Source organism: Mobula hypostoma, chromosome 3 (assembly GCF_963921235.1).
Source record: "Mobula hypostoma chromosome 3, sMobHyp1.1, whole genome shotgun sequence".
In the NCBI taxonomy this organism is placed as follows: domain Eukaryota; kingdom Metazoa; phylum Chordata; class Chondrichthyes; order Myliobatiformes; family Myliobatidae; genus Mobula; species Mobula hypostoma.
The window spans coordinates 168385152-168404681 of record NC_086099.1 but is presented as its reverse complement, the minus strand read 5'-3'; the positions used below and the strand labels follow the sequence as shown (position 1 = coordinate 168404681).

Here is a 19530-nt window from a genome sequence, read left to right as displayed (position 1 = left end):
AAACAAGCACTGGCAGTATCAAAATCTGAAGTATAGAAATATTTTTTTGCTTTTATTAACCCAATGGAAGTTATGCCTTCCTTTTTGCATGGATATTACAGATAGCACAGCACCTGTTAACAGATAGCAATGAAATGCACATTAACATTTACATTGTGAGTACTTCATAGTCACCAGATCTGTGAAGCTTCATCTTGTACAGATAGTTCTGAAATATTGATAAGCAGTTATTTTAACTTCTGTCATACATTTTCATGTGACATCTATGGTAAATATCTTTACTGCTTGAAAATTGAAAATACAATGTAAATTAAAATAAATTGGGAGTTCTGCTTGGATAAAGGAAGTTCTGTATAATATTTATAGAACTCCTGACGGATTGACTGCAGAATCATTCATCCATTACTGCTGTAATATCCTTTGTATTTAGCTTGCCACAATATCCAGTAGTAGATTCACCACAGCATGCTTTATTTAAGTTTTGTGTAGTGACCTCCTGTATGCTGTTGTGTCAAAAATGGGAATGTACTGCAAGAAAAGAGTTATAAAATTAGAATTACCATTGAGTCTTTCTTCCAAAGTATCTAACTGAGCATTAATGTATTCTTACTGTCATTGAAGGTTGACTGTGTAACTCCAGCATGAATAAGTAGCTGCCTCTTGTCAAGTTCAGTTCTCAAAAACAATGTTGGTTCTGGTTTTTGCCTTTGTGTAGGGTCTACTATCTGAAATACTCAGAAAAGAAGAGGATCCAAAGACTGCCTCACAGTCTTTGTTGGTCAACCTGAGAGCAATGCAGAATTTTCTGAACCTGCCTGAAGCAGAAAGGGACCGTATTTACCAGGATGAAAGGGAGAGAAGCCTCAACGCAGCCTCAGGGATTGGAACTGCACCTTTGATAAGTTCTCCTAGCCGTACTCAGCAGGTAAATAATAAATAAAGTTATTAATAGGAAAACTTACATAGATTTAACTATTTTTGTTTTTCTGTCATATGGAGTTTTTTGATCTTCCACTCCCAAAGTTGAATCTTGGAAATAATTAGTAAAGCAAGCATGTAAGCCAACGTGCTTTATCTGCAGAGTGCTATAATTTTCAATGATTACTTTAATGGCCATAAAACTAAGAATGACACATACTTGGTATGTGAATGCCCATGCCTGATTATCTGATGCCTTCTCTCAGTACGCAAGTTTCTCCATTGTAAATGGAGCTTCGAAATATTTGCTACTTTTTTTATTACAGTACAGTAGAATTAAAGACCAATCAGGGATAGAAATGCACTAAAAATTAGAGTCACTGGAAACTGAGGTGTGGAAGTGATGTTTAACAAATGTGATTACCCCGTGAACTTTCATCTCTGAATTAAATATTCACGAAAAGGCTTCCTAATCTGCTGACCATGAGCTCATTAAACACAATTTACTCATCTCAGCCTATATATTAATAAATTTTGATCCGTTGCATCAGGGGACCCACAGTTTGATCCAGCCAGAGCCTCCAGTCAAAACTGCATTGCACCAGCGTGATAAAATATCTAGATACAGCATCTTGGCTTCCAAAGTTGTAGAAATGAAACTTTCCATAACAAAAAAAATTGGAGTCAGTGTGATAGATTCATTCATAGACAAATGGTGAGAAAACCCACATTGTTATGACTGTTTTCAGACCATTCTGAAGACAGTGCAAATGATTTGTAGTCTTGTTTCTGCTTACACTACATATTAACTCTGTGTTCTGGGTTATCGTAGAGAATAGGCATATTTTTATCAGCACTGATAATTATCTCAACCAGCATATTTTTACTATAAGGGAAATATAAAATTTGTATGCTTTTCTTATTTTGAGAAACACTTTACAATTTTTGCACATATTAGAAATTTTATACAAGCTTGTAAATAACTTATGAAGGTGGTTCTAAAATTTTAATTTTGATATTTTTATTTCTATTAAAACAACTGTGTGTATGAAAATAAGCCACAAGAAGAAACATATAAAGGTTGATAAATGGGCTGATTGAAATGCATGATAATAAAGGTGATCATTGTAGAGGTTCTTGAAGTTAAACCCTGTCAACGTTCATTTTCATGACATTACTAGTTGGTAACATTAAAGAGTATTATTTCCTCAATCATTCTATGATCTGAAATTTAATTCTATATCTGTTTACCGAACTGATCTCAGCTGGACTGGTGGAGGAAGTGGTAGCATCGATCTTGTCACTTTAGACAGAGGGTAAAAAGGTTAGTTTAGTATTTCTGAATACTGTTCCCTGGTTTCTACTGGAAGGGTGGGTAATTAGAGTTCAGATGAAGATCTGCTAATGCTCTCCCTCAGCATTTCATGAATGTACAGACAAGCTAATTTGCTGAGAATTCAGGAAGTCATGAAGTTCATCATCTTAAGAACAAGAGGAGGGGGGAGAAAATTAATAATAAAACAAGTAATTGGTTATTGGTGGCCTATCAGCTTATAAGTTTTTTATGACTCTAAGTGGACACTGAGATGTAATAGTTTCTTCAAGTCACTTGGGAATTGTTCAACAATATGGGCAGAGGAAAGAAGAGGGAATTAACCTTGTTAAAGTGATTAGCTATGTTTTTTTTTAAGATGTTACCTGATGCATTGTTTCAATAGAATTAGCTTCTCAATTTCTTCAAGTAGATTTTGGCCCTTTAATTTAACTTAATTTCATTGTTATTTAATGGAAGAAATCCATTGTTCTAGAGCTATCACTTTAAAACTTCAGTGATAATAATGCCAAGGCTTGTGTGGTAAAACTTTGAGAACTTCAGTAATAACTGTTGGGTGAGAAGTAATTGAAGAGCACAAGCATGGGTAATTCACACCAGTGTCATACAGAAAGTGTATTCACATACGTGATTGCCTGTGTGCAGTTGACATTACAATCTGAAATATTTTAACAAGTCAGTAAGATTCCTAAAAATCTGAATTATAGTAGACTAAATGCTGAGTTTCAGCCTGTAAATCTGTAAAGTTATTATTATTGTACCTTAGTGAAAGAACTCCAGTAGCACAGGGAAATATCTGTATTTGCATTTAAACTTCTTTCCTGTACATTATTAACTCGGATTAAAACTTTATCTAGGTCAAAGCATCCTCCATTACAACTGAATGGAATGGCAAATCGGAAGGCTGTGCACTTAATATTAATGCTTCCATTTACGATGAGATTCAGCAGGAAATGAAGAGGGCCAAAGTGTCCCAAGCACTGTTCGCTAAAGTTGCAGCAACAAAGAGCCAGGTAAGGAAAAACTTATGAAGAATGCTAACATGAGACAGAGAATTTTTGATGGGTTATAGTTTGAACTGGTTAGTTGACCAACATGTGTAACCAGCAAGATAATTTGTTTACTCTGCATTTGTTTTCCAGCAGAAAATGCATGCTGTGTAAGTTTGATAAACCAGTTCAGCCAAGTACTCTGCCCTAGTTATAGAGAGCAGTAGTTCGTTAAAGTCAACTTTGGTTCAATTTTATTTTTATGTTTCAATGCTGTTACTGGTAATTCTTGTACAAAGTAGGAATTACAATTGATGATGTTAGAGTAAAGGTATTTAATTGCTTTGTATGACCTCCTTTTGATTATTATTCCATAATAGAAGTAAATTTCATTTCACATTTTCCTCTGAGAATAATGAATAGTTTCTGTGCTTTGTTAAATGCCCTTGATTAGTTGATATCAATGTCCAGTTGAATTTTGTCCATATTTGTGTTTGATTAAAGTACAATTTATGACTGCGTTTAAGTTGACATCAGAACCTAAATGAAAATGGCAATTTTTTTCACTGACTCTCTTCACTGAGTTCAGAGTTGTGAGACTTGCTCAAGTACAACATTTGGATCTCATGCTCCTTGCCTTTGTATTTTCTTTTCTTAACTGTTGGTGCTCAGTGTATAAAAATATTCAGGAGGGTCACTTGGTGGCATTCTAATCTTTCATTTAGGACTTGGGTTTGAAATTAAAGTGACACTTCAGCTCATTTTTGCTGAATTGCTGACCTTTTGTCTTCAGGGGAATGAGTGAAGTTTTTCTATCTATTCTCAGAGCTTCTTGCTTATTTAATTGGATGTAAAAGTTGAGGGAGCTGAAAGTTGTCCTGAACATTCAGCCTCTAGCACTTGCTCTGTCATTTAATGAGATCGTAGCTGACCCCAGCAACTCTTTACTGTACCAACCCCATATCCTTTGATACATTTAATATTTAAAAATCTGTTGATCTTTAACTTGAATATAATCAGCAAATGAGCTCCCTCAGCCCTCTTGGGATGAGAATTGAAAAGACTTTGGGTGCAAAGAGATTTCATCAATATCAGGTCTAAATTTTAACTCTAACTCCTGGTTATAGATATCCCAGTAAAGGGAAGCATTATCCCTGCATGCAACCCGTCAAGTTCCTTAAAAATGTGCAAACAGGGTGAGCACCCCTTATTCGAAATGCTCGGGGCTGAAAGTTTTTCGGATTTTGGAATTTTTCAGATTTTGCAATATATAATGAGGTAGCTTGGAATTGTCATCATTTCCACTGAATTTATTGCTACTGGTGAGCAGTATGTATGTGTACTGACACGATTCAGTGTGTTAGATTTTCATCTGTGCCAATTTAATGCCGTGCCTTTTCTGAATTTTCTGCAACCGACCTGCTGATTATTCACAATTACTTTCAATTTTCAGTTTGTCTTGATAGATCTTTGCTTGTTTCATGATCAACATGTTGTTACACAGCATATGTTTGCTCCGAAGCTGATGAATCCACTCTTTCAGTACATGTTGATGAATCCACTCTTTCAGTACATATTTGAGATCTTCACTTTTCGCTTTATGTAGTGTTGATGTATTTTTTATTAACTTCTATTTATTACAGATGTGAGGCCACTTCTTAGAACTGTCTCTGGTGTGCAGAGACCTGTACATTGCCCAGAAACCTTCCCGGCGACTTGTGTAATTTTACATTCGTGACTTCATGCCAGCACGCATGAGAGGATAGTCTGGTCTCCTTAATAGTTCCTCCAAGGACATCCTCCATCCCAGGAGTCCATAAGAACATAAGACATAGGAGCAGAATTAGGACATTTGGCATCAAGGAGCACAAGAGATGCTTCCATTTGGGTTACCTAGAGAAACTGGTGGTAGCTAAACATTGCATTTGCAATGGCCATAGGATTGCCTTCAACGGCACAAAACTATTGTGCCACACCAGTGGCTTTTGGGACCAACTGGTAAGGAAGCCATTGAAATAAAACTAGGGGAAAAGAATTTTAACAAAGATAAAGGCCTTGCTCTAAGTAAAGATTGGAATTCGATGGTAAACAAGCTGGGACAGTGGAAACCTGATTGGATGAGGACTAACCAATCAGGAGGGATGGACAACAAGGGGATAAACACCATCAGATGAGACATACCCAGGCATGATCTGGGATGAAGGTGGCAGTGTTTATCATTGAAATGTTGGTTAAATTTGATACCCGTACCTGGCTGGAAGCGTAGAAAAGTTGTTCATTCCTACAAAATGCTAGTGGAACTCAACAGGCCAGGCCAGTTTTGGCCAAACTATCAACTGTAATTTTATTCCATAGATGCTGCCTGGCCTGCTGAGTTAATAGAACATAGAATAGTACAGCACATTACAGGCCCTTCGGCCCACAATGTTGTGCCAACCCTCAAACCCTGCCTCCTGTATAATGCCCCACCTTAAATTCCTCCATATACCTGTTGCTCCAGCAATGTATATGTTGCTCGGATTTCCAGCATCTGCAGATTTTCGCTTGTTTGTGAATATTTATTCCTACTCTCTCTTTCCTGTCTGCAACAATCCTAATTTCAACCATTATTTAACCACCTTCCATTATGTTATAATTTTATTTAATAGCTTCCAGTGTTAACTTATTGAAGACTTTTTGAAAGTCGAAGCAATGTTCCAAAAATCCACCGTTTTTCCCATACTTACAATACTCCAAAAGTCTCTGACAGATTTGTCAACTGTGATTTCCCTTTTATAACTGCAGGTTGACTTGACACAGTCCTATTTTTATTTTCTAGCTGTCCTTTACCATTTAGATATAGAAATATAGGAAGTAGAAGCAAGCAGGAGTAGGCTATTAACCCCTTTGAATGTCTCCCACCATCTGATGCAATATTTGCTGATCCTTTTTTTGTACAATATTCCCTAATATCTTTTGTGGCTGTATATTTATTTCCCTTCATAAGTACATTCAACAGGCTTTCACTGATAGAACATTCTTGGAGTGCTGAAATTTCTCCAAATTTTGGTACTGTACGTATTACACCACATCCTATGATTGAGACCTTTGTCCTCAACACTGCAGCCAGGCAGAATGTACTTCCTACCTATCTCACCCAGTCAGAACTTTCAGTGAAATCCCACCATTTTCTCAACAACACATTAAAACACTTATTTTCCTTTACAAGTGTCAGACTAATTAATCTTTTGCCTTGCCTTGCCTTGCTTTGCACCCGTATCTCCTGGTGGAGTCGTCGGGGCGCCATCATGACAAGTTTTGCACCAGTCTGTTCCATCTGTCGTGGTTGTGTGCCAGAGCCTGGGTCACCGCAAATGTTTTCCCTGTCCATCCTTTAATGTTGTCCATCTATCTTTTCCTCTGTCAACCTCTCCTTCTTTTCCCCTCCATGGTCCCTTGTAGAACGGTCTTTGCAAGGCCACTGGATCTTGTTACGTGGCCATACCATCTCAGCTTTCTTTTCTTCACCGTTGTGAGAAGATCTTCATGGGGGCCAATGTAGTGCTGGATGGGCTTGCTGACCTGCTCGTTTGTGATGTGGTCCAAGTATGAGATGCCCAAGATGTTGTGATAGGATCTCATTTCCAATGCCTGTATCTTGCTCTGTAGCTCTACTGTGAGGGTCCATGTCTCACGTGTACAGGAAGATGGAGAACATCAATGCACGTAGGAGTCTGATCCTGTACTTCATGGTGATGTTGCTGTCCCTCCATATTGTCTTGTGTTTGGATAGTGCAGTCATTGTCTGTGCGGTTCTTGCCAGGACTTCTGGTCTTGATCCTTCATCACTGATGATTGCCTCCAGGTATTTGAACTGCTGCACTGTCTCAAGTTTCTGACCATGGACTGAGATGTCTTTTTGATGGCACCATTGGCATTTGCAATGAGCTTGGTTTTCTCGGCACTTATTTCCATTCCAAACTTTGTGGAGGCTCTGTCAAGATGGCTGACCAGGTTGGCCAGTTCGTCCTCTTTTCCTGCAAGTCCGTCAATGTCATCAGCAAATCTGAGGTTTGTGATGTTCCTCCCTCCAATGCTGACTCTGCCCTCATGATCTTCAAGGGTAACACTCATGATCCGTTCCAAGGAGACGTTGAAGAGAGTGGGGGAGAGGGGGCAACCCTGACAGACTCCTACAGAGGTACAGAATCACTCCCCGATGGTGCCCTGAGCGAGTACTGCACTGGTTGCCTAGGCATAAAGCTGATGGATTGTATGAATCAGCTTCTGCCCCATGTTGAATCTCTTCATGGTGGCCCATAAGGCATCATGCCAGACTCTGTCAAATGCCTTCTTGAAATCTATGAAGACATGGTAGAACTCTCTCTGGTGCTGAAGGTGTTTCTCACAGAGGGTGCGGAGGTTGAAATTCTGCTCAGTGGTGCTTCTGCCCTTACGGAGGCCTGCTTGTTCCTCGGCAATGATGTCTTCTGCCTAATTCTCAGTCTGTTCAAGATGATTCTGAGCATTACCTTGCTTACATGGCTGATCAAGTTGATGGTACGGTAATTCTGGCAAAGTTGGAGATTGCCTTTCTTGGGAAGCACAGTGTTCAGTGACTGTGTCCAAGGTGTTGGCCATTCACCTGTCTGCCAGATCTTACTGCAGATGGTGGTAAGCATGTCTATCGTGGCCTCTCCTCCATGCTTCAGCAGTTCAGCATGGATATTGTCAACTCCTGCTGACTTCCCGCACTTCAGTGATCGTATTACGGCTTCAACTTCTTCACGCATGATTGGGTAGTCTTCCTCATTGGAAGATTCCTGCACATTCAGCACACTTGGATCTCCTTTGCTCTGGTAGTTGTACAGTTCTGAACAGTACTCTGTCCACCTTTCCATTATTTCCTTTTCTTCTTTGAGACTTTTGCTATTTTCGTCTTGGATGATGTTCACTTTGGCTTGTTTTTCTTTGGTAAGATCTTTCACCAGTTGGAATGCCTTCTTTGTGTTGTTGTTGGAGAGGCTGTCTTCAATGTCCACACATTGTATGGCTATCTATCTTTGCTTTAGTTCCTTCATTTCCCTCCTGATTTCCTTGTTGATTTTCCTGTATTCTGTTCTTCCCTCTGCTGTGTTTTTATCTTTCTTTAATTTCCTACTTGTGTCACACATATCCAATATCTTGTTAGTGACCCATGGTTTAGACTTGCAGCAGCTTTTCCCCAGGATCTTGCTTGCTGTTTCTGTCATCACTGTGCTAAAGTTATTTGTGGTGGTCTCCAGGTCTTCATCAAGGTCGAACCTCAGCCGGCTGTTTTCTGGCTTGTTGATTCTCCTGAAGCGCACTCTGTTCATCATGACAAGGTCATGGTCACTGCCCTGGGAATGTTCTGGTCTTCGGTCTGTTCACACCAGATTTGTGCCGTCCTTGCACCATGATGTAGTCAATCTGGTGATGTTGACCAGTGGGGGCATGCCAGGTCCATCTTCGGAGTGCTTTGTGCTCTCCAAGTGTGTTCAACAGCACCATGTTGTTATAACTGGCAAATTCCAGCATGCGTAGTCCCCTCTCACTGGAGGTGTCATTGCATGAGGGGCCGATGAGATCCCCCTACTCATCTTGTGTGTCTCTGCCCACCTTGGCATTCCAGTCACCCTGAATGATCAAAATTATCTTTTTTGTCCACCTTGTCGATGACATCTTGTAGTTTCTTACAGAATTCTTCAATGTGTTCACTGTCGTAGTCTGTTGTTGGGGCATAGACTTGTGCCACTGTGATGGTGAATGGCTTTACTCACAGGCGGATGGTCATGAGCCTGCTTGACACTGGTTGGCATCCTAGGACTGCATTCTTGATGGATTTGTTGACTAGGAACCCTATGCCATTTTCATGTCTGTTCTCTTCTCCACTATAATAGAGGACATGTCCTTCCTCAGTATGCACTTCTCCAGCGTTCTTCCATCTGGCTTCAAGAGCCCGAGGAGGTGCCACTTGTATCTTTCCATCTCACGCGTGAGTTCCTTGAGTTTTCCTGCTTGGTTCAGCGTTCTTACATTCCATGTGGCGATTGTGATGTTCTCTCTGCCATGGATCTTCTGTGTTGAATCACCGGTAGCACATTTATCACGTCCGCCCAGGTGTGAGACGGATAACACGGTCATTGGTAACCCGGGCTGCGACTGATCCAGTATGAAGTTGCTTTTTGTTGTGCTCATCATGTGGCGTGTCTTGGGCATCTGAAACCTGGTGGAGCCCATCCCTCTCCAGGTTTGACCACAGCCGATTTCCTCCAACTAGGTGGCTCGCCTTGGTCATGAACACATGGCCGTTATAGTTCATCTAAGAACCTTTCCGCCCCGGCCAGTGACTTCATCATGGAAGTCATTCGCCCAGTGGTGCCATGTTAACACCACCCCCTCACGTGGTTTAGCCCGCCAGCTGAAACGGTTTACCAGGGTATGGCGCTTGGAGCCAACACGTGAGAGATTTAGGAGACGGATGAGGACCAGTGATGCCCGTCCACCCTGTCTAGTAGGGAGCAGCATCCCAGACATCAAAGGTACTACCTCTATCCAGAGCCCCCTATACCTCAACTGATCTTTTATAAACTTGTAAAGTTGTACAGCACAGCTTCAGGCTCTTTGGCCCAATGTATCTGTGCCGACAAAGGTGCCTTCCTGGGCTCACGTGACCCCCCATCTGAAGGAGTCCATCTAGCCCATTGAAGTTTGGGGACATCACTGTCCTGTTAGATAGAACTTGGTGCTTCCTACCTGGGTTGCTAGTTCCTGTCTTTTTTACTCAACATTGTTAGAAGGAAAGTAATTGGGCCAGCAATGAAAAAACACCCTCCTTAGCAGTTTTGTACATCGTTATCGTCTGTGGTCAATGGCAACTCAGAATTAACATCGTCTTCGTTTATGTTTTTGACTCAAGTGTGAATGATAATATATGCATCAGTTTTGAAGGTCATTAGGTGATAAGACAGTAGTGAATATCTCCATCAATAGGCACTCTGTAGATGGCCCTCAAAGATAGGAATGTGCAATTTACTGATTAAAGGGAAGCGCCTTAGCAATGTATCTAAATGACTTCCGTGCTCCGTCCATGGTATTAAAACTAATCGAATGCTTGAAGATACAATGAGGGACAGCATTTCAACTCTTTACAATGCATTGTCTGTATCTCACACGAATACACACTTATTGCAGTGATAAATACAAATGCAATAGAACTGCAATGCTGATTTAATGATGGTGATGGTGAATCTCATCATGAACTCTTCGCTAAGATGGCAGTGCTGAAGTGGCTCCTGACATTTGAGAAATGGTCCAAGTCTTCCAGGAAGCTCGCCATGGATCTTAATGAAGGCAGATTGATGGGGCAAGTTTGTCTTGTAGATATTGAGGATAAAGGACTTTTTCTTGTTGACTTTAGTGTATGAATAGACAGTGACTTGAAGCTCTTCTTTTGACAGTGTGCACACTATAGCTCAACTACTTAGTTAGAGAGATACCTTAGCCTCTACTCTCCCCTGCTGCATGAGCAACTGTGTCAGGGTGAGTTGAAGATCATGAACACTGCTTTCTTTATTAGTGAACAATGTTTGTGAATACACTTTTGCTGTTTCACTAGAATTATTTCGAAACCGCAGTACTATTGCAGCAGCATGAATCAGCATGGGTGAACTGCGCAATGATAGTTAAGGGCCTAATGAATTGTAGGCCAAAGAGTTGGTCTGCGGTCTGACATTTAGCTGACAGGAGAAGTTTCATAAGGGCTTCACAAACGTGATGTTATTGCGATAACAAAAATGACTCAGCTAAAATTTACATTGGATCTAGAGAAACCTGCATTCTCCATTTTCTCTTTTCTGCAAGCTTCCAGCTTTTCAAAACTTAAATTTCTGATGGTGTGGGTAAGGAGTTTTCTGTAAGCCACATACTGCTGAAGCCCACAGCCTCATTTCCAGGACCCAGAAGGGATATTGCTATATTTGGACATGAGGTTCAGGCATCTACATAGGGGAATCACTTGTCCATCGTCTATTAGTGCAAATGGTTGTCTTTAATTTTGCATAAATATTCTTGATGTGTAGATGTCCTTGTAGCTTATACTACAGATCTGTGGCCTCCATAGAAGAGTAGCATGAATTCTGATCCCAGGGGGTGTTTCTCACAATATCAACTGACAAAGTTTGGAAAAATTTAGTCAGTTCTCTACTGTGTTGCCAGAGAAGGGAGTCAAATTAGCTTTGCACTACATCAGGTAGTAAGAAGACCTGGCATGGCAGTCTCCAATGTTGCAAGTCCTGATGCAGGGTCTCAGCCCCAAACATCGACTACTCTTTTCCATAGATGCTTTCTGATCTGCTGAGTTCCTCTAGCATTTTGTGTATGTTGCTTGGATTTCCAACATATATGTTTGCAAGTACATCTCCCTCTTTCAGTAGAAAAGATGTCTTGCATTACACTCATGGGGAAATGTATAGATAGAACTGGACTGAAATGTACAGATTCCATGCATAGGCATAGATAAACTGGTGAGTACCCTGAGCAGTTAGTAAAACAGATAATATTGGCTGAAAATGGTTTCGTGTTTTAAGCTTCAAAATATGTGTTCCATTGAATATTATCTAATGTAACATCTATGCTTCTAACAAAATAAATTAGTTTTTAGGCAGCATGTTGCTGTATAATAAGGTGTCTAATCCTTATTATCAGTTTGTTGATGCAAAAACTCCTTTAAATTGACCATTTCAACACATGGTTTCTCCTGAAACTAGCTGTGATAATTAGCATGGGTCTAATGAGACAGAATATCACTGATCCTGTGCTGAACTGTTGTGTATCAAGGCCACAGACAGGAACTGTCAAGCCTGCCATCTGTGACAAGTCCTATGCAGGCCCGGCATGTTAAAATTACAGGCTTGAGCATGCTCGCTAGAGTGTGATGAACCAGTGGCTTATCTTCATCTTTGCAAAAGCTGTGTTGCATATTTTTTTCCTCTAGCAGACCACACAGGGGCTTGTTCTGAAGAGCATTTTCACTAATCTGATCAGTCAGCCAAATACTTCGGGAAAACTGCTTTAATGATCCACTAATTACCACAAGTCAATATGAACTATATTATTAGTCTGAGGGAAAATATTCCATTAGGTTTCCCTCTTGGGAGTTCCTCTGCTTTGTGATGTCACAGAGTCATAGCCCCTTCTTGTAATTAATTTTATTTACACACACAGACTCAGAAGGTCACACCTGCACAACCCAAGTCAACCAGGGAGCTGGTGGCACTCGGGTTTAATCAGATCTGTCATTATTACCATTATGCATGTTTCTGACACATGCTGTGAAATATTTCAATTTAACTGCTGCTAACAGAAGAACCAGATGTACTGTGAGTACAGCAGTACTGGAAATATTATTCCTAAAGATAAGCTTTCCCTTTCCTCTGTAGTTAATGTGCCACAGTAGCTAAAATATCCAGTAAATTATGATCTAGAAAGCAGAGTAGGTTGATAACAGCCGATTAGACAGTTTAACCACAAACAACTTGTACATTTTTCAGAAATGCAAACCACATGTTCCAAATAATTATGTTTCCTGAGTTTTTATAACTTTTGCTTTCTATGCTACTGTTTTCTTTACCCTTGCTTGTTTTTGATAAATTATCTTGCAAAATTCTTGGATAGTGAGAACAAAAGCTGACAATCTCAGTTAACCCTTTGAATACTTGAAACTTTTTTTTTTCCTTTTCCTTTTAATGATTTAGACTTAACGAAATCTGTGATGAGAAGTTGACTTTGTGGTTTAACCCATTGATTTTCTATGTAATAATTCTCAGTAGAAATGCACAAATTTGCAATAAATTTATTTACACATGATACTGCCATCTTTTGGTTTGGATTCTACAAATGATTGTGTAATTAAACTAAATTCATGATAAATATTTAGTTTCATAGCCTCTCTATAACTATGGCAGAAAATTAGAAAAATCCCAAGAGACAAATGCTTTCCTGCATGAAATGTTGCCTACCTACCATTCACCTCCTCAGGAACCTCACAGGTTTCCTATCATAGAATATTCAGTCCAGACACTTAGATCCCTTCTAAGAGGAAGGCATTTGCAGCCCTAGTTCTGTCATCTCCAGTCTTAAATCTTCGGTTGCAGCTTCAATTCCTCTGATTCTGGATCTCACCAAATTTCATCACTCTCTATTGAACTGGCAAAACTGTTGTCATATGCCTCATTTTTGTTTTGTTTGCCCCCCCTTCAAAACATTGCCACTTTTCCAAAAACATTACCATTTCCCTGTCTCTGTATTACCACTACTTATCAATTATGTCCTTCCATGGCCTAGTATTTACTCTTTTACCTTTCTTCCTCTCTTTATGAAAAGTGTCTTGAAATGTTTTCTGTATTAAAGTTACTTCAGAAATGTAAGGTATTGTTCATAGCAAGCTAGGCCCAGATATTTCTGAGAAAAAGTATGTGAACGGTGCACACCCTTGTTATTGTGTACATTATCAGTGATGTACGGATAAAGAAGTACCCCGCGACCTGCAACCACAATTGCTGATTAGCCTTTGACTCTCTACTGTTCACTTCATGTGAAGACTATCTCAAACACTGAACCACTCCATGGTATTCAATAATTTGATGGATTTGCATATTAATTATCTGTTAATTACACATTAATTAACTGTACAAGAACTTTTTGAAACAGCAAAATGGCCTAGAAATTCAATGTACTTGAATACACATGGGTGCGATTTCCCCATGCATATTGCAAGGTATCATACACTTCAAGTTTTATCAACTGTGCAAACTTGAGAGCTTGATATTTTGTCATAGCTGTATCTCTTAAAGTGACAGCTGTCAATGGGTACTATCACTAGAAATAGTAGAGGTGATTTGACTATGAGAAGATCAGATATGGAAGTATGCACTTTTCCCTTCCAACAAATAATGGTACATTGTGCTGTCAGAATTGGGTAGCCAGGATAAGAAGCTGAGATAACAGATCCCTCACCATTCTCCCCAAAGAAATACAGTGGCCTTACTTTTATTTCAAGAAACTGGAACCACGACTGACTCATGAGAGTGGCTCACAGGAATCACTCGGGTAGACTGCATTCAATCATTATGACCCTTTCCTGCATATGAGGCTATCGATTATGTGCATTGTCAATTATTGCAGCAAAAATGCAGAACACGTATTGCATTTTGTCTGACTTTACTGCTTCTGATCATTAGTGCATCCAATGGATGGGAGAGTGCAATAGAATTCCACACCACAGAGGGACCTCCACCTTGAACAGTTGATATTACTTTTCAGTACTGTTGAATAGTGCACAAAATGCCATGCACTCTGCAGTAACATTTGAGTAACAAACGTAAAAAGATCGTAAGATTTTCTGTAAGCATGTGAAAAGGAGGGACCAATGGGAGAAATTGTCAGGGGAAGAAAGAAGATGGTAGAAGAATTTCATGTCTGTTGTTATCAGAATCTGATTTATTATCACAGACTTGTATGACTTCAACTGTGTTGTTTTTCAGCAGGAGTACTATGCAAAGACATAAGTGACAGAAGATAAATAAATGGTGCAAAATGTTAACAGATAGTTCAGAAACTGATGATGGAGGGGAAGAAGCTGCTTCCGAATCATTGTGTTGGTCTCCAGGCTCTTGTGCTACCTTCTGTGCAGTGGTGATAGCAAGAAAAGGGCATGTCCCAGATGGTGTGAGCCCTTAGTGATGGATGTCACCTCCTTGAGTCACTGGCTCTGAAGATGTCTTCATTGGAGGGTTGTGGCCATGATGGAGCTGACTGAGTTTACAACCAAATGCAATCCTTTCATTGGGGCCTCTCCACCAGACCGTATTGTAACTAGTCAGAATGCTCTCCTCCATTCATCTGCAGCATTTTGCACAAGCCTTTGGTAATGAACCAGATCTGAAGTTCCTCATGAAGTAAAGCCTTTGGCATGGCTTCTTCATAATTGCATCAATATGTTGGGCTCAGAATAGATTCTCTGAGATGTTGACACCCAGGAACTTGAAACTGCTCACCTTTTCTACAATTGAATCCTCAGTGAGGCCCAGTGTGTGTTCTCCCAACTTCCCCTTCCAGCATTTTGTGTGTGTTCCTCTTCCTGAATTCTCTTGGTCTTGATGGTGTTGAATTCAAGGAAATAGTTGTAATACCATTCGACCAACTGATCTGTCTCTCTTTCTGTACACCTCCTTGTCATTTGAACCTCTAGCAACAACAGTGGGGTCATCAGCAAATTTATTAATGGAATTGGGTTATGTCTAACCACACAGTCATGAGTGTAGAAAGAGTAGAGCTGTGGGCTAAGCACCCATTCTTGAGGTGTGCATGTGTTGATTGTCAGCAAGGAAGAGATGTTCTTACCAACTTGCACTGACTATGGTCTCCCAGTAAGGAAATCAAGGATCCAGTTGCACGGGGAGGTACAGGGCTTGATGATTAGGCAATGATGGTGTTGATCACCGAGCTGGAGTCGATAAATAGCAGCCTTGATGTATGTTTTGCGGTTACTGCAGTGTTCCAAAGCAGAACGAAGAGCCAGTGAGATTGCATCTGCTGCAGACCTGTTGTGGCGGAAGGCAATTACAGCAGGTCCGGGTGTTAGCTATGGAAGGAGACACAAAAAAAATCTGTAATACTGGAGAAGCCAAGCTCTGGAGCAAAGAGACAAATAAATGAAATGAGTGGAGAAAGAAAAACTTCTAGAAAATTTACTGAGCCTAAGGACATAATCTCCATTTACTTACTTATCTGAGTCGCAGTTTTAAAAGACAGAGCTATAGAGAAAGTGGATGCTGGTCATCAGCTTCTAAAATTCCACTGATCCTTAAATGATTTCTGCAGAATAGCAGATGAGACCCTTCTGCTTAAGAAAGAGGAGAGAGAGAGAAAATGGGGAGCTGCTGATCTTTTGGCCATACATCAGTAGAATTGAAAATGGTGAACTCTATATTAAAGAATGTGATTTCAAGACACTTAGAAAATAATAATATATTTGGGCAGAATCAATATTGAAAACACGAGAAATTCTGCAGATGCTGGAAATCCAAAGCAACACACAATAAATGCTGGAGGAACTCAGCAGGTCAGGCAGTATCTATGGAAGTGATTATTTTTGTTTATATATTTTTTTCTTTTTATTTCTTTTTTAATACTTAATCTCATTATGAGTTTGGAAGTCTTTTATATCTATGTTACTTAAAATTCATTTTATATATGCTGATGAACATTTTTCCAATCTCTTTGTACCAACTTTGTTATTGAGTTTATAATTTTGAAAATTTAATAAAAAGATTTAAAAAGAAAAGGAAGTGATTAAACAGCCAACATTTCGGGCTGAGACCTTTCATCAGAACTGAAAATAAAGTGGGAAGATGCCAGGGTAAACAGGTGGAGAGAAGAGAAGGAAGAAAGCTAGAAGGTGATAAGTGAAGCCAGGTAGGTAGGAATGTGAGAGGGTTGGAGAGGAAGGAATCTGATAGGAGAGGAGAGTGGACCATATGAGAAAGGGGAAGAGGAGGGGGCCAAGGAGGAGGTGATCCGCATGTCAGAAGAGGTAAGAGGCCAGAGTAGGAAATAGAAGAAAAGGAAAAGGGGAAATATATTTCTTAACTGGAAGGAGAAATCGATGTTCATACCGTCAGGTTGTAGTCTACCCTGATGGAATATGAGGTGTTGCTCTTCCACCCTGAGGGTGGCCTCAACGTGGCACAAGAGGAGTCCGTGGACTGACATGTCAGAATGGGAATCAGAATAAAGCTGTTTGGCAACTGGGAAGTTCCATTTCTGGTAGATGGAGCGGGAATACTCGACAAGGCGGTCCCACAATTTATGATGGGTCTTACCAAATTGGAGGAGGCAGCATTGGGAGCACCGGACATAATAGGCGACCCCAGCAGATTTGCAGGAATCTGATCAATATTGATCATGTTCAAGTAATTTAATGGAATTCTTTGAAAATGTAGCCAGCAAAATAGATGAGGAGGACCCAATGGAAATGGTATATTTGGATTTTCAGAAAACTTTTGATAAATTCAAAACTGGAAGTTGATTAACAAGATTAGAGAACATGAAACCAAGAGTGATATGTTACATAAATTAGTTAATAGATAATGTACAAAGACCATGCATAAGTAAGTTCTCAGTTTGGCAGTCTTTGACTAGTGGGTAGCACAGAGATCAGTGCTTGCCACCGATTATTTAAATCAGCAGTTTGACTAGGGGAACAAATCGTAATATTCCATAGTTTGCAGACGACGTGAAACTAAGTGGGAATGTGAGTGGTGATGAAAATGCAAAGCAATACAGGAGGACTGAAAGAAGCTGAGGGATTGGGCCACAAATAACAGATTAAGTACAGCATAAATGAATGTGGGATTAACCACTTCAGCAGAAAAACAGAAATGTTGAGTATTTTTTTTAAGTGGTGAGAGATTGGTAAGTATTAATGATTAAAGGGATCTGAGTATCCTTGAACAGAAGTCACTGAAAGCAAACATGCAGATGGAGCAGACAATTAAGACATAACATGCTGTGTTCACCTTTATTACAAACTAATTTGAGTATGAAATAAAAATATCTTACAACAATCATATAAGATTTTAGTGAGGCCATAGAGTATCTAAAAGAGAATGTATTTTTGGTATAGAGAGCGTGCATGATGATTTACCAACCTGGTTCCTGGGAGAATGCATCTGCTATAAGAGGAGAGATTAGTTAGCTAGGTTCTGTTCTCTAGAATTTAAAGTAATGTGACCCCTGACTGGGGAACATAAAACCAGGATTCTGATTCTGAGGATAAGAGGCAGGACATTATTTAGGATTGTTTTTCCTCAGCCAGAGGTGGCAAATTTTTGGAATTCTCCACTGCAAAGGACTGTTGAGCCTCAATCAATAATTGTTTTTAAAGCAGATCAACCAAATTTGGATATTCAAACAAGGGATATGTGCATTGGGCTAGGAAATTGGTGCTTGAGGAATCCAATAAGCGTGACATTTTTTTTTAAAGTGCAGGATTCTTCTTCAGGACTAAATGCCCAACTCTTGTGAGTATTTCTTCTATTGTTGTCTAATAAACTTGCCTAGAAAGTGAAAATGGGAGTTGCATTTCATTATAAGGTAAATTGTTTTTTAAAAAAATTAAAAATATCAATTTTTTTTTCCTTTAATACTTTTAGCTTACTATGCCATGGACCTTGAAATACCTAAATACTTCTGAAAATTCAAGAGAACACTTGTACCCATCATTTCCTCATTGTTCTGCTTATTTCTCTATCCTGTATCTCAGGGGTCCCCAACCTTTTTTGCACTGCGGACCGGTTTCATATTGACAATATTCTTGCGGACCGGCCAACCCGGCGGGGGCCGGAGTTGGGGGGAGGTAGGGTTGCCAACGGACAGGAGTAGGGGTAAATATGTTGTTTACACAGAGAGACTACAATGACCATGAAGCCTTGTGCAGTAACCAGTGCGCATGCGTGTACGTGCCGATTTTTTCTACAGATCGTTTTTGGCGGTTCTGTTGGGAGTGCGGGTTGGGGGGTGGGGAGTTGTGTTAATCATGACCGGAATATAGGTGATAAACATAGAAACATAGAAACATAGAAAATAGGTGCAGGAGTAGGCCATTCGGTCCTTCGAGCCTGCACCGCCATTTATTATGATCATGGCTGATCATCCAACTCAGAACCCTGCACCAGCCTTCCCTCCATACCCCCTGATCCCCATAGCCACAAGGGCCATATCTAACTCCCGCTTAAATATAGCCAATGAACTGGCCTCAACTGTTTCCTGTGGCAGAGAATTCCACAGATTCACCACTCTCTGTGTGAAGAAGTTTTTCCTAATCTCGGTCCTAAAAGGCTTCCCCTTTATCCTCAAACTGTGACCCCTCGTTCTGGACTTGCCCAACATCGGGAACAATCTTCCTGCATCTAGCCTGTCCAATCCCTTTAGGATTTTATACGTTTCAATCAGATCCCCCCTCAATCTTCTAAATTCCAACGAGTACAAGCCCAGTTCATCCAGTCTTTCTTCATATGAAAGTCCTGCCATCCCAGGAATCAATCTGGTGAACCTTCTTTGTACTCCCTCTATGGCAAGGATGTCTTTCCTCAGATTAGGGGACCAAAACTGCACACAATACTCCAGGTGCGGTCTCACCAAGGCCTTGTACAACTGCAGTAGCACCTCCCTGCTCCTGTACTCGAATCCTCTCGCTATAAATGCCAGCATACCATTCGCCTTTTTCAC

General features: G+C 40.2%; 1 protein-coding gene across 6 annotated transcripts in view; it reads left to right on the top strand.

The window, feature by feature from the left end:
* LOC134344378 (DNA-binding protein SATB1-like) overlaps positions 1-19530 on the top strand; it is a 160996-nt gene that overhangs the window by 71396 nt on the left and 70070 nt on the right. For all 6 annotated transcript variants that reach the window (XM_063044070.1, XM_063044067.1, XM_063044066.1 and 3 more), the window contains 2 exons: positions 716-925; positions 3109-3264. In XM_063044070.1, coding sequence (XP_062900140.1) covers positions 716-925; positions 3109-3264 — 366 coding nt within the window. The remainder of the gene's footprint in view (positions 1-715; positions 926-3108; positions 3265-19530) is intronic.